Raw genomic sequence first — 15,135 nt, forward strand, 5'->3', positions numbered from 1 at the left:
TCCTTCCCTCCAAACCCACCCCAACCCCTCAATTGTCACCACCAAAAAGAAAACCCCCAAAAAATCCCTCTGAAGCCCCCTCCCCCCGAATCCTGCCCCCCTCCGCCCATGCCCAGCCCCCCGCCCCTAGCCCCCCTCCAAAAACCCCTTCACCCCCTAAAAAAAACCCCGAAAAACCGTTAAAAAACCCGTGAAAACACCGCCGATAAAAAAATCCACCCGAAGAATCAACTCCTCATCGAGTTCTCCAAGTGGGTGGGTGGGTGAGCGAAATGGGTGGACAGGGGGGCGGGGTTAAGGAGGCCGAGTCGCAGTACATAGTCACACTCGTGTGGGCAGGTGGAGTGAGTGAGCGGCTGTAGTGGGGACGGGGCGGGGGGGCGAAGGGGGGATGTGAATGTGGAAGATAGAAAGTGAGTTGGGAGCCCCCCTCCCCACACACACGCTCGCCGAACGCCACCCGTACGTGTATGTGTACTTTGGGGTGGGGATGTGTACGTGTGTGTTCGTGTGTATGGGAAAGGGAAGTACAGTACACCGGGGGTATTAGGTGGGGCGCCTAACGTCACAGCGCATTCACTCATCGGCAGTCGCCGACGCCGTCTCGTTTGAAAACGATAATACAGATCCCCCCACCTCAGAACACACGTTTCACTCGCACGAGCAACAACTCGGGAGTCCCACCGGGGGTCAGGATTTTTTGAAGAAATTTTTTGGATTTTTTTTTTCGGTTTGTGTCGCTGTCACGAAGAGTGGCGGGTGTGCAACAGATTTTTGGTGACGTTCTGGGGAGTTTTCAGTGGTTTCTAGTTATTTTTTGGGGCTGTGGTGCAATATTGTGTGGGGACTAGTGCGAATTGTTTCGAGAGTTGATGAAATTGGGGGGGATGGGGGGAGTGGGCGCGTTTTGGAGCTGTGACTTTAAAAAAATTGTGGAGAACGTGTGCTGAGGTGTATTCAGTGGATTTTTTCTTTCAGTTGGTGATTTTTTATTTTCGCGGGCTTTTTTTGAATGTGAGAAATGACGTTTTTGGGGGACGAGGGGGGATTTTGAGGGGGGAGACGGCGGAGGCAAGTCAGCTGGTGAATTTTCGGTGGCGCGAAACACTGCCACGCGGGGAAACTTACCGGCGATTGAAACAATATGTATGTATTTTTTTAAAGATTTATGGGGAGTGGGAATTGGGGTAATTTTTTGGCGGAAGTTTGTTTTGAGTTTGGGGACGCAATTAATACCGAGTTTGATCGATCCCCGACGGTCGTGGCGCGACGCCGCGAGTCACGAGGCTATGAGTTGATAAACGAGAAAAATAAATTTGGCTATCGCGTGCAGAAAAATATAGAGGGGGGAGACTCACTCTCGGTGATTTTAGGATTTTACCTTATTTTTTCGGGTACGTGTGTGTGTCACTGACGTTTACCATATTCGGGTGACTGTGAAATGAACAGCAGAGCCCGGATATTGTTGTAATGAGAATTTTTAGATTTTTTTTTCAGTAATGAAAAATTTTGATTGTTTTTTGACAAAAATTTGATTCCAAAAATTTTGAATTTTTCGCCTTGAAAAAATATTAAAAAACAGTGTTCATTCAAAATTAGAATTATCTCATCGTATGGAAATCCATAATTTTTCGTATTCAAATGCAGAAAAATTTGCATTTTTTATCTTCAAATAAAATTATGAAAAAAAATTTTTCATTTAAAATTATTATTTCATCGTCAAAAAAACATCAATTTTGCATATTCCAGTGTCGAAAAATGTGCAATTTTTTGCGTTAATAATATTGAAAATTAAATTCCAAAAATTTTGAATTTTTCGCCTCCAAAAAAATTATGAAAACATTTTTTTTATTCAAAATTATAACAATTTTATCGTAAAAAAATCATCATTTTTTTGCATTCAAGTACCGAAATTTTACATTTTTTTGCATCCACATAAAAATTTCATCATTAGAAAAAATCATAAAGTTCCTAATTAAAATTTTAAAAAAATGCAAAAATTCACTTTTGGGGCATTTTTTCATTGAGAAATCGAAAAACAACTTAGTTGAGCAAAAATTGTGTTATCACCTACATCTGCCTGATTCTCTCCAATTAATATTACCGGACTAACAGATCGATTTCATCCGAAAATTATATACCATCTCCACACACTCGTCATGTCACTAACCGACAAAAGAACGACAAGTTGAAGGACAACCCAGGCTGAATATAAACACAGTATCCTGTACAAAACCCTGTATTTCGCTGTAATATTTTTCCCCCATGATACCTTTTTTTTCATCACGCGCCGGCACGTGTGAGTTTGACAACAAAGTTCTTCTTCAGTTTTCGTTGCGCACAGTGACGTGTTCGTGTTATTAGAGCGCCCGGTGAATTAAAATATACCTGGGACGTACCTTATCAAAATAAGAATAATTAAAAATGAAAACTGATATTCGAGGGACACGTGAATGCCAGTAGAAAAAGTCACACGAAAGGACACAATTTTCACCCGGAAAAATGTCCCGTTTCTTTCCCTTCAATCAATAAACCAATTAACGAATCCATTAATAAATGATCAATTTATTCAGCTGAATAAATTTTATCGTCTAACGTCTAGACGAAATATTAACTAAAGACTGAAATGAAAGATTGAGAGGAAATTTTAATGCATTAATAATCCCCATGAAATTGCCAACTCAATCAACTTTAATCCTCTCCGCTATTATCTCAATTAAAAAATTCATTATATGTCAATTAATTAATTGATTGATTGATTGTTTTTTTTGTCATTGATATCATTGGGAAATGACCCATTGAATGATGAAAATCCGGAACTTGTGGGAAATTAATTAAACAAGTAATTAATTGCTTGCGTAAATAAGAGATTACCCGAGTCGGTGTGTTTAATGCAGATCGTCAGAGGTGTGTGAAGAGGTGAGATTCGGGGTGAAACGTCGGGTCGAGCGTTGTGATACATGCGCCGTTGAAAAGCCAGGGACAATTTGCGGTTGATAAGTCAACATGACGATCAATTTTCCGTGTTTATTTCCAAAAATACCGAGGAAACACGATTTTTCGAGGAAAATTCGCAGGAAAATCAAATGAAAAATCGTTTTCCGGGAGAGTTGTGAGATCTAATGGGGCAAAACGGGGGATTTTTTGTTTGTTCGGATGGAGAATTCTGGGGACTTTATGATGGGGTCGTTTTCGACCCCCCAGACACCGCCGAAAAATACGAAATAACGATTTTGAGTCATTAATTTTAATTAAAAAATGATTTTGTTGATTTAAACGGTTATTATTTTGAAAACTATCGATTAAAATTGAACGAAAATAGTTTCATTGGAAAGCCAGGGAAATTCCCGATCCAATGACCTACACATACTTCATTATACTCCACTAATTAACGTGTAATTATGATCAATCAATCAAATTAATGAGCGAAAAAAATTAATTTAACCCTTTGGGTCATTATTTCGGATTAGAATCTGTAAAAATCGATTGCTGAGGTGTAGATAGGATCGAAAATTTCGTGGAGTACACGGCGGGGTCATTTTCAACCTCCAACGACCCCTTTGGCCCCCAGAAACCCCAAAAAGCAATTTTGAATCATCAATTTTCATTAGAAAATGGTTTTGTTGATTTAAACGACTGTTATTTCGGAAACTATCGACTAATATTGAGCGAAAATAGTTTTGTTGGAAACCCAGGGAAATTCCCGATCCAATGACCTACAAACACTTCATTATACTCCACTAATTAACGCGTAATTATAATCAATCCAATTAATGAGTGAAAACCCTGGATTTAAACTTTTAGGTCATTATTTCGGGTTTTAATCGATAAAAATCGATTGCTGAGATGTCGATCGGATCGAAAATTTCGTAGAGGATACGATGGGGTCATTTTTAACCCTCAACAACCCCTTTTGCCCCCAGAAACTCCTAAATAGAGATTGTGAGTCATTAATTTTCCTTAGAAATTGATTTCGTTGACTTCAAAGTCAATTATCTAAAAAACTATTGATAAAAATCGACCGGAAATGGTGGTATTGGAAAGCCAAAGGAGTTACCGATCCAACGACCCACAAATACTTCATTTTACTCCACTAATTAACGGGTAATTTCAAACAAAAAAATTAACGAGTGAAAAAAAAATTGTTTTCTTTTTCCATCATTATCCGGAGTTCTAATCGATAAAAATCGATTGATGACCAGAGAACCGAATCGAAAATTTCCCTGACTGTCCACCGACATCATCATAACCTCCCCACCCCCTCCCTATTCATCCGCAAAAAAATGAAATTTTATGAAAAACAAAAGAATTAACAAAATTGTTTTACCTCCAATTTCAGATAGATCGTAATCGATGATAGATAATTCATCGTTGAAGAGACGTATTAAACGTGCAAATAATACGTTTAATAAAACAAGGTGGCTCCGACGCGTGTAAATAAGTCAAAAAGATGTCGAGCACCGCGGAGAGTCCCGACGGTGGTATGGCACTGCAGTCACACTATTCACTGCGATGGAACAATCATCAGACACACATACTGCAGGCATTTGAAGCACTACTACATGCTGAAATACTCGTCGATGTCACTCTCGTGTGCTCGGACAGTAGTATCAGGGCGCACAAGGTCGTCCTCAGTGCCTGCAGGTAAGNTTTTTTTTTTTTTTTTTTTTTTTTTTTTTTTTTTTTTTTTTTTTTTTTTTTTTTTTTTTTTTTTTTTTTTTTTTTTTTTTTTTTTTTTTTTTTTTTTTTTTTTTTTTTTTTTTTTTTTTTTTTTTTTTTTTTTTTTTTTTTTTTTTTTTTTTTTTTTTTTTTTTTTTTTTTTTTTTTTTTTTTTTTTTTTTTTTTTTTTTTTTTTTTTTTTTTTTTTTTTTTTTTTTTTTTTTTTTTTTTTTTTTTTTTTTTTTTTTTTTTTTTTTTTTTTTTTTTTTTTTTTTTTTTTTTTTTTTTTTTTTTTTTTTTTTTTTTTTTTTTTTTTTTTTTTTTTTTTTTTTTTTTTTTTTTTTTTTTTTTTTTTTTTTTTTTTTTTTTTTTTTTTTTTTTTTTTTTTTTTTTTTTTTTTTTTTTTTTTTTTTTTTTTTTTTTTTTTTTTTTTTTTTTTTTTTTTTTTTTTTTTTTTTTTTTTTTTTTTTTTTTTTTTTTTTTTTTTTTTTTTTTTTTTTTTTTTTTTTTTTTTTTTTTTTTTTTTTTTTTTTTTTTTTTTTTTTTTTTTTTTTTTTTTTTTTTTTTTTTTTTTTTTTTTTTTTTTTTTTTTTTTTTTTTTTTTTTTTTTTTTTTTTTTTTTTTTTTTTTTTTTTTTTTTTTTTTTTTTTTTTTTTTTTTTTTTTTTTTTTTTTTTTTTTTTTTTTTTTTTTTTTTTTTTTTTTTTTTTTTTTTTTTTTTTTTTTTTTTTTTTTTTTTTTTTTTTTTTTTTTTTTTTTTTTTTTTTTTTTTTTTTTTTTTTTTTTTTTTTTTTTTTTTTTTTTTTTTTTTTTTTTTTTTTTTTTTTTTTTTTTTTTTTTTTTTTTTTTTTTTTTTTTTTTTTTTTTTTCAAAAATGCTAGAGGTGTAATAATGCTCTCAATCAATGCCGGGAGAAATTTCGGATGGAAAACACAATATGACGACCGTTTTTACCCGAGAATTTGAGGCAATACACTAAAATAGTATATTTCGATACTAGTCCGTAAAATAGTACATTATGTCATTAGCCGATAAAAGTATTATGTGACGAAGGCGAGGATTGCAATCACATTTTTCAGATAATATTTTTCTCGACGTGTGAGATGCAATATTTTATGTCACTGGCCGAAAACCGCGATCTAACTGAGTGATCGAGGTTAGATACGCGGTTTATTGGACCTAGTGAAATAATAGTGCATTATGTCATCAGGCGATAAAAGTATTATCTAATGAATGTGACTGTGTAATCTGTGCCGAAGGCGAGGCTTACAATCACATTCAGGTGAAACTTATCGACGTGTGAGAAGCAATATTTTATGTCACTGGGCCCGAAAACCGCGATCTAACTGAGTGTTCGCGGTTTATTGCACCTAGTGATATAAAAGTGTTTTTTGATCCGGAGGTGTGCAACGCACACCGAAAGCGAGCGCACGCGGAGCGTGCGTAAAAATCAACTTTACGCACAAGAGAAAAATGAAAAAAGATTTTTGCGAAATCGCGAAAAGTCAACAAGACTGAGAAATTCCTTTCGAGAATCGTAGACCATCGAAAGATTTAGATTAGCCATGTATTAGACAAAGATCCAAAGCCTTAGTTTCATCAATTTCATCAACCAACATTTTCCTGGTCAAGGCAACCATAAGCACAATTGCCTCAAGTTTTCGAGAAAAGAAATGTCTCGCTTCAAGTCGTGTCCATCTTGAATCATTGCTTGTTCATTCGTTCACTGTCCGCAGTGTCTCATCAAGCTTCGTTTCCCTCATATAATATACTCCGTACAATGATTGTATTAAGATGTATCAGCTGGCACCGCCAGAGTGAGAAATACCTTTCCCCCCTCCACTAGTCCTACGTAACCCCTTTCTTCTCATTCCAGTCCTTTCTTCGAGAGGATATTCGCTGAGCACCCATGCAAACACCCGGTGATAGTCCTGAAAGACTTCCCAGGTCGTGAGGTTGCCGCCCTGATAGACTTCATGTATCGGGGTGAAGTGCGTGTCGGCCGCGAAGAGCTTCCGGGTCTGATGCGTGCAGCAGAGAGTCTCCAGGTGCGTGGTCTAGCCTCGTCCGAGCCTCGGCCAGCATCGCCTCCCGACACCCCAGTGGAGACACCCACCGACCTCCTGGGCGACCGCCTCAGCCCAGAAGGTGATCACGACGCGGACACCGATTCGATTCAACGCGAGTCGCGAACGATATTCACCCGTGACCGCGATCGGGATCGCGACCGCCTCCCCCACATGGGTCACCTGAACTTCTCCCTCCGCGAGTTACGCGAGTCCTGCAACTCGCCGCTCCTACCACGGCGGAAGCAGGCACGACCAAGAAGAAGATCGGGGGAGTTGATCCCCCAGGATCTGTCGCGACCGCATCCACCCGCGAGCCTGAGTCCGCCGTGTGGTCTCAACCTGACTGGAGCCCTGCCAAGTAACCCGAGTCAGCCAACAGGCAGCCAAACCCCAGGTCAGTCACAGATTCCGCCACCCCAGGCGCCGCGTACCCCATCCCAAACGAATCCACCGTCAACGCCGACGAATCGCGAGGAGACCGCGGAGAATCTCTCGATGAAGCGTTCCCTCTCCCCAGGGCTTCCCTCCGAACAGGGCATCAAGACTGAGAGCGAGGCAGCTAGCAGTCCGCGTGGCTCACCAATGACCGGTACAAGCCTCCATCCGGACGGCTCCTTGCAGGATCTTCCTACCCCAGGTTTACCCTCAATGTCACTGTCCCTAACCCCACCACATCATCCAAGCGAGTACCTGACGTCACTAGGCCAGTTTGCCGCCCAATGGCTGCCAAATCATCAGAGCCAAATGGCACACAGGGACGGCAGTCCCCAGGGGCACAATCGTAATCCGCATTATCATCAGGAGCAGATGACACCAACAAGAAGATCTGTCGCGGTATTCCCCATGGATGGTGTGTCACCGTTGACCAGTGGCGGACTGTTTCCACATGGTGGTGGATTGGAGAGAGGTACATTACTCACGGATTTGCATGATAGCTTCAAGCCGGAGGCCTTTCAGGGACTGTTCGGTGGTAATCTGGGTCATCACATCACCAAGAAACCAAAGAAGCACAGGGGGGATGGGGACTCGACTAGGAGGTGGTCGGAGCACGGCAGGGGAATGCCCATTGGCAGGCCCAAGGGACAGCACAGCGCACCGCGGGGTGGACCGCCAAGGTCGTGGACCAATGCTGAACTCACGGAAGCGTTGCAGCATGTTTGGAACAAGAAGATGACGACTTCACAGGCCAGCCGGCTCTTCGGCATCCCTTACAACAGCCTGCTCATGTACGTCAGGGGAAAGTACGGAAAGAGTCTCAAGCTCGAGCAACTCAGGAGGGACTGCACTGGCGCCACCACCGGCGAAGTCATGAACTCGTTGAACAACAATGTCAAGGCCATTCAGCCACCCTCCCAGATGGGACATCCTCTTGGGATGCCTCATCCTGGCGACGAGTCTTACAGCCATCATCCTCTTCTTGGCGGCAATTTGCCCCAGGGATTCTTTCCGGATTTTGGGGCTGCCTTTCCTGTTCCTGTTAGCATGGTTCATCTACTACCGCCTAGTGAACAAAAGGCATTCGAGGGGGTGGGCGGCAGTGGGGGCGGGGGTAACAGTGATCTTGGACAACAGAGTCGGTCACCATCGCCCAGTCAACATGACAGTATTCAACCACCACAATCAGCTCCGGCGTTACTGCAGCAGAATGGATCGGAATGAGACAGGCTGAGGGCACTGAGGGATTATCTTTATTTGTAATTGTACCGACGTCCAGCGTTTTCGTATTCGAAAGGGGGGAGAGGGCTGAATGTTTTTTTTTTGATCTAAGACTGACTTTCTCGAGACTTTTGCTTACTTGGTCGAAAAAATGATGTGGCGGGTTTTTCGTCGTTGGAGATTTTTAGGTTGGCCGAGTGGGGAGGGCGGCGTGGGAATTGTAACAGATAGGTAGGGGAATCCCGATGTCAAACACTCGTCATGAACCCGTTTTGTCCCGGTAATTTTGAAAATATTGCGAAAAGAAAGTTTTTCGGGAGGATTTTTGAAATTGGTGGCTTGAGAAAAGTTGAGGGGCAAAACGAACTTGTGACCGGAGTTCGGGATCGGAAATTTTGCGGTCTATCGATTCAGTCGGGTCTGACGTTCGAGTTACATCTACGGGTTTCTTAACAGTGCGCTGAACACCGCAGGATACTTTTGCCTGATAGGTTGGAAAAATGATTTCGCGGCATTTGACTCTTTGTTGATTCTTAGGTTATGAGAGGGCGGAAGGGCGATATGGGGGCTGTCATAGATAGTTGGGGAAATCCCCGAACTCACGCACTGGTCATAAACCCGTTGTGCCCCGGTAGTTTTGAAAATATGACGAAAGTTGGGTTTTTTTGGAAGGTTTTTTCGAATTTGGTGGTTTGAGGGGAGTTGAGGGGCAAAATGGACTTGTGACCAGGGTTCGGGATCAGAAATTTTCCGTACTATCGATTAAGTCGGGTCTGACGTTCGAGTTACATCTACGGAATTCTTAACAGTGCGCCGAACACCGCAGGATACTTTTACCTAACAGTTTGGAAAAATTATTTCGCGGCATTTGTTTCATCGTTGATTCTTAGGTTATGAGACGGGGGAGGCAAGTCGTGAGGGCTATCATAGATAGTTGGGGAAATCCCCGAACTCACACATTGGTCATAAACCTGTTTTGCCCCGGTAGTTTTGAAAATATCGCGGAAATTGGATTTTTCGGGAGGATTTTTGAATTTGGTGGTTTGAGGAAAATGGAGGGGCAAAACGGACTTATGACTAGAACTCGGGATCGGCAATTTTCCCGACTATCGATTGAGTCGGGTCTGACATTCGAGTTACATCTACGGGATTCTCAACAGCGTACTGAACACCGCAAGATACTTTTTCCACTTTCATGGAGTGTAATAACGATATATCAATGCTATTATTATCGGAACGTTTTGTTTGACTTTTTTTTTATAATATACGATACCAAACATACCAAATAACAAAGCCAGTTTCTCCCGTTCTAACATCAAAGATGGAGTTTATTTTTTCTCATTCGTTTATTTGAAAACTTTTTTTTCTTCATTTCTGTTACTATGAACAGGAGAAATAATGTATCCTTCACGTCCTTACGGTGGATCGGCGCACAAGAAAGGAAACCCGGAAGGAAAACAAGATGACTCTCTCCTTTTAAGAGATTTTTTTCCCCGTTTTTTCGCCTTCTTTAACGTTTTTTTTCGCCTTTACGGGAGATGCAAACGGTTAAATTGAAAGGGAACTTCTTGAAAGGGGTTAGGGTGGGGGGGTTGGGCTCGCACAATGCCTAAGAATTTCGTTGAATGAAAAAATGTAAGAAAAAACGCACCCCTATGACATGATTTTCACTCACTTCTCATTCATTTTTTCGACGGCAAAAGTTGAAATGAGAAAAAATATGAAGAAAAAAAAACATTTAAATTATAACGATTTTCCCGCGAAAAATTAGCACAATGAGGGTCAAGTGCAATACTCGCTGCAATGTAAAAAAGTATTTAATTTTTTTTCTTTTTTAATTCTGTAAATAATTTTTGCATAATTTTACTGGACTTTTTTTGTGTAAAAAAAACATAATTCGTGCATTTTTTTTAATAAAAAAGAAATTATTTGGAGGGGAATTTTTCCAAAGAGATACATGACGTTTTAATTATTATTTTTCTCTCGACGGATAATAAATGAGTAAAAATAAATATACCAAATAATGATGATTAAAATCGAAAAAAATGCGAAATCGCTTTAATGATTAATTAAAATGTGAAAATGAGGTTAATTAATGGACAATTTAATAACGAAATCGTAGACCACAGTTTGGCGACTAAATAATTTTAAAAGTAATGAAAAAAAATTATTAATGGTAAAAATGATGATAAATAATACCAATTTTCGACAACCAGACGGAAGCGCAGGGTAAATAACACATCAGGGATAGCCACAGACAAATCTACGATAGCTAAAAATTGAGAATGTGAAAGAGAAAAAAAAATTGCATATTGAAAGAGGAAATAAAACTTATTAAACAGAGAAACGTAATTCATAAATTATTGAACAGAATAAACACTACGATTTTTTTTCTTTTCGTTCGTGAGGGTTGGTACTGGAGGGTGGGGAGATGTGGGGGCTTGTGAAACAATAAAAGATTCAACTGAGGGAATCGTGAAAGAGGAGACGGGCTTTTTCAGGGAGGGGGTGAGCCTGTACAATACAAAATGATATTATTGATTATTAATTAATGGGATTATGTGAGGATGCGTGAGCAATGGGTTTTTGGCAATTTGAGGAAGGCTTGGAAAATTATTTTTTTGAGGTTATGAATGGAAATTAATGTGCATTAGCAGCTGTCTTTGTGGACGCCATTTTGGGTGGCTGAGGTGAACAAAATGGCGGACAGGGGAGATTGAGAATAAATTTGTCATTTTGAAAAATTTTGGTCAAAAGTAAATTATGAAGAAATGGGGAAAGGACTGGAGGAAAAATTTAAAAGCTCAAGTGTCCGCCATTTTGTGTACGTGATGGATAAAATGGCGGGCAGTGGAATAATACGATAGTATCCGCCATTTTGTTTTCTTTCTAATCTAAAAAAATTCAGTGCAGTTCTTCAACAAAAGAATCCCCTGGCCGCCATCTTGTGAAACCCTTAACCACAAAAAATGAATTTCCAAAACAGAAATTAATGCACATTAACAGCAGTTATTGGGGACGACATTTTGTGTGGTTGAGGTAAAGAAAATGGCGGAGAGTGGAGATTGAGAACAAATTCGTCATTAAAAACAAATTAGACTGAAGGAAAAATTTGGAAGCCTAATTGTCGGCAATTTTAGTTTATTTCTAACCTCAAACAATCATGTGCAATTTGCAAACAAAATGGCATACAATGGAATAAAAAATGGTATCCGCCGTTTTGTTTTCTTTATAATCTAAAAAAAAATCGTGCAATTATTCAAAGAAAAAAATCCTCATTACCTGGCCGCCATTTTGGGAACCACCTAACCTCAAAAAAAAGAATTTTCCAACACCTCCCCACCCGCAATAAAATATTTATTTAATTCACTCCGAACTGCGTTTCAAAATGTGTGAATGAAAACGAAAAATCAATCGAAAAAAAACCGAAAAATCTCGCACTCAACAGAGATTTTTCATTATAAACTAGACACACATATTGTGATAGGCACCATGTGCGGACTTCAGTATTATTTTGCAGTTAAAACGAATGGGGAAATGAATTTTTAAATGAAAAATGAGAAAAAAACTAATAATAATGAAACAAGTGATGGTGAAAATCATTAATACGTTAGGTAGACATTTAAAAAAATCTTAATGCCTGTTTCGTTGTTACATAAAGTGAGATTGTGAGGATGAAGGGGACAAGTGAAACCCTTAGATTTATAAAAAAAAAATAATTACGACCACAGAGAAAGAAAAATCCCGGGCCAAATTTCCAAAAAAAAGTAATAAATTTTCCATTCGTTCAATCTCGGGGACTTTTTTTCACCTATTGTTTCATCCTCGTGGCGCCGGACGCACGTCGTTCCGTAATTAATAAACAAATTAAAAAATAATTAATGATGAAAAAAAACATTGACACGTGTAGAATTGTAAGTAGAGGTGCGATTGACTACTTTATTATTAATTGTAAAAGTGCGAGTGCAAGTGGTCGAGAAGCGAAAAAAAAGTTCGAGTGTTAGAAGTTTTAAATAAATTAATAAATGAAAATAAACAATTTTCGTGCGACCGGGGGCCGAGGTAAAAGCCCAAAGGATTTTCACTGTTGAAAAAGGAAAATAATGATGATTGACACAGCAAATACTGAGAGACAGGAAAAGGTTGTATTCGAAAGTTTTTTCTATACATCAACTCGATATGACTGATTACAAAGAGAATTAAAAAAAAATGAACATGGCTGCCGGTAATTAGCTACCATATCGTATGATTGCTGTATTGTTAAATCTCGTTGCTGACATATCAATTTATCGATGAAACAGGAAAAACAAATTTGTTGAATATTTACAATTGATTTTCTTCGGTTGAATTTTTTAGGTTATGAGGGTTCTTCGTTTGGGGAAATTTGTTCTTAAAGATTGTCTTCTCATGTTCATTTTTTTTTCCATGAAATTTTTTAAGGCTGAACAACGCTACGATATTGAACAATATACAATGTGTTAGTTGACAGATTTATACGGGTCTTTCATTGTTCAGGGTGATACAAAGTATTTGGAGGTTATGGACAAACTTTGTTCACGATTTGAAACTTCGATATCTCGTGAATGAGTCGGTAGAATTGAAATTTTCAAAGGGTGATTCGAAGGGGACTGGAGGAGCTTTGAAATGAGAGATCGATCGTCGAAATCGATCGGCTAGTTCCTGAGATATTGAAGGAAACAATAATCGTTATTGTGAACAAAGAGAGCATTGTTTAAAAATACAATCTACGATATCTCGAGAACTAATTGACCGATTTACAAAAATCAAAATTCACCTTGAACAAGGCATTGAACTCTTCAAAATGAGCACTTATCCATCGGAGTCCTTCGATAATCACCTGAAATATGAAGTGAAACAATGATCAACTGAAACAATTGTTTCAAATTGTTCATCCAAAACAATGAAAATCCAGTGTTTTTTAATTACAATAAGAATTGGGTCGACACTCGTTGCCGGATAAACAATAACAAAATGATAGAGACTAACAATACAAAGGGCTTTGAGTTCTGACCGCATCCTAAGTTCCTAATAAACAAAACGCTGCATTAAAGATGATAGAATTATAAACAAAGAAAAATTAATGAAAAAAAAACACAAAACACTCCGAACAAAGTATTATTCTTGCTCGTTGACGAATATCGATAATATTTACCGCCGTGCTATTAATACAATTGTTTATGATTTTATAATCCTTGTTTAAAGAGAGAAAGAGTGAGAGAGACGTTTGTTTGTAAGTTTTTAAGATAATTAGTTAATTATTCTTACGCACAGTAAAAAAAACCAACAATTTGTAAATAGATGAACGTGATGAGAGATTGAAAAGTTGAAGAAACGGTACGCGCAATTGATTATATTTATGCGTAATATATATGAATATCTATTTATCTAATTATTGCTGTGGACAAAAACATAATGGCGATTGTTTATTCGGATACAACCTTTGTTTGGAGGACAGCTAAATAGCTAAATTACAATTATGAGAATTTTTTTTCTTCAATCAATGGATTCATATTTTTTTTCACTGTTAAATCTATTAATTGAAGAAAATAATGTGCAATTTTATAAAATTCAAGATATTTCCTTGTTTTGTTTTTTATTTTTTTTTGAAAAAGTTTCTGTTTTATCGACTGTTCATAAGTAGGCATGTAATTCCCTATATTATCGACAGTAAATATGAGTTATTGTCGGATGGTATCCGACCGTCGTGAAAATTCCCGTTTTATCGGCATATGATAACGAAGAATTCTCATAATTTATCATTGACAAAAAATTACTAAAAAAAATCCCAAAATTAAAAAAAAAAGACGACAAAAACGAACAAATGCGTGAGAAATAATAACTAGCATCGGTTGTGCCGTTCACGTAGTTCCTAAGTTCGCCTCTGCCTCACAAATTGCATCCAAAAAAAAGAACCCCTCAATTTGTTTATTTCTCAGATAACAATGCAAAGACAAATAACAATTTGTACTCAAACCGAAGTATGAAATAATCCCAATACCCCCCTCCCCCTCCCCCCAACCGCAGAAATATAATATACGAATATATTTATACTAATTACCGTGTACCATAAAAAAAACAAGACAAACAATTATGATAAAAAAAAACTACTTATTATATTATAAATGAAAGAAACAGAGAACCGCCGCCACCCACTATATTTTTTACAGGTTTACATTGTATTACAGTTTATAATATTTGATATACATAAAAAAAACGTAATTAAAAATGTGAAACAAACAGAGCAATAATTAACAGATTGCGGCCGAAATGTTTTTTGAAAATATGGCCCAGCATTAACAATATTAAACAATACTTTTTAAACAATCGGTTATTTAAAAAGAAAAGTGTTCGTTAAATGGGGTTGATAGTCACCCCATTCGGCGGATCGGAAAATTTCTGGTGACATTGAAAAAAAATGACCCGTTTTGCCCCATTTATTGATGAATTATTGCAAAAAAACGATTTTTGATCGACACACATTTTTTACTGCAACTCCAAAAATAACGGGGCAAAATGGGTCGTTTTTTTTTTTTTCTTTAATCTGTGATGAACTTTCCGATGTACTGAATGGCACCGGTGGAATTTCAAAAATTCCCGCCAAAAGGTAACTGAAATTTTCCTAACCTCAAAATTTCTTGTCTCTCTTTGTTAAAACGCCTAAACAATACGAAATAGCCAATCCCTGGTGTGAATTAATTCGTTACAGGGACCAATAATTGAATAATATATTT

General features: G+C 37.5%; 1 protein-coding gene across 1 annotated transcript; it reads left to right on the forward strand.

The window, feature by feature from the left end:
• Positions 1-1,028: 1,028 nt before the first annotated feature.
• On the forward strand, positions 1,029-10,832 carry LOC107039797 (protein jim lovell). The gene is made up of 3 exons (XM_015259608.1): positions 1,029-1,146; positions 4,340-4,644; positions 6,535-10,832. The coding sequence occupies exons 2-3, from the start codon at positions 4,451-4,453 to the stop codon at positions 8,384-8,386; spliced, it is 2,046 nt and encodes a 681-aa protein (XP_015115094.1). The 5' UTR covers positions 1,029-1,146; positions 4,340-4,450; the 3' UTR covers positions 8,387-10,832.
• Positions 10,833-15,135: the final 4,303 nt, after the last annotated feature.

This window comes from Diachasma alloeum, unplaced genomic scaffold (genome assembly GCF_001412515.2).
Source record: "Diachasma alloeum isolate Michigan unplaced genomic scaffold, Dall2.0 Dall_scaffold_00307, whole genome shotgun sequence".
NCBI classification, from domain to species: domain Eukaryota; kingdom Metazoa; phylum Arthropoda; class Insecta; order Hymenoptera; family Braconidae; genus Diachasma; species Diachasma alloeum.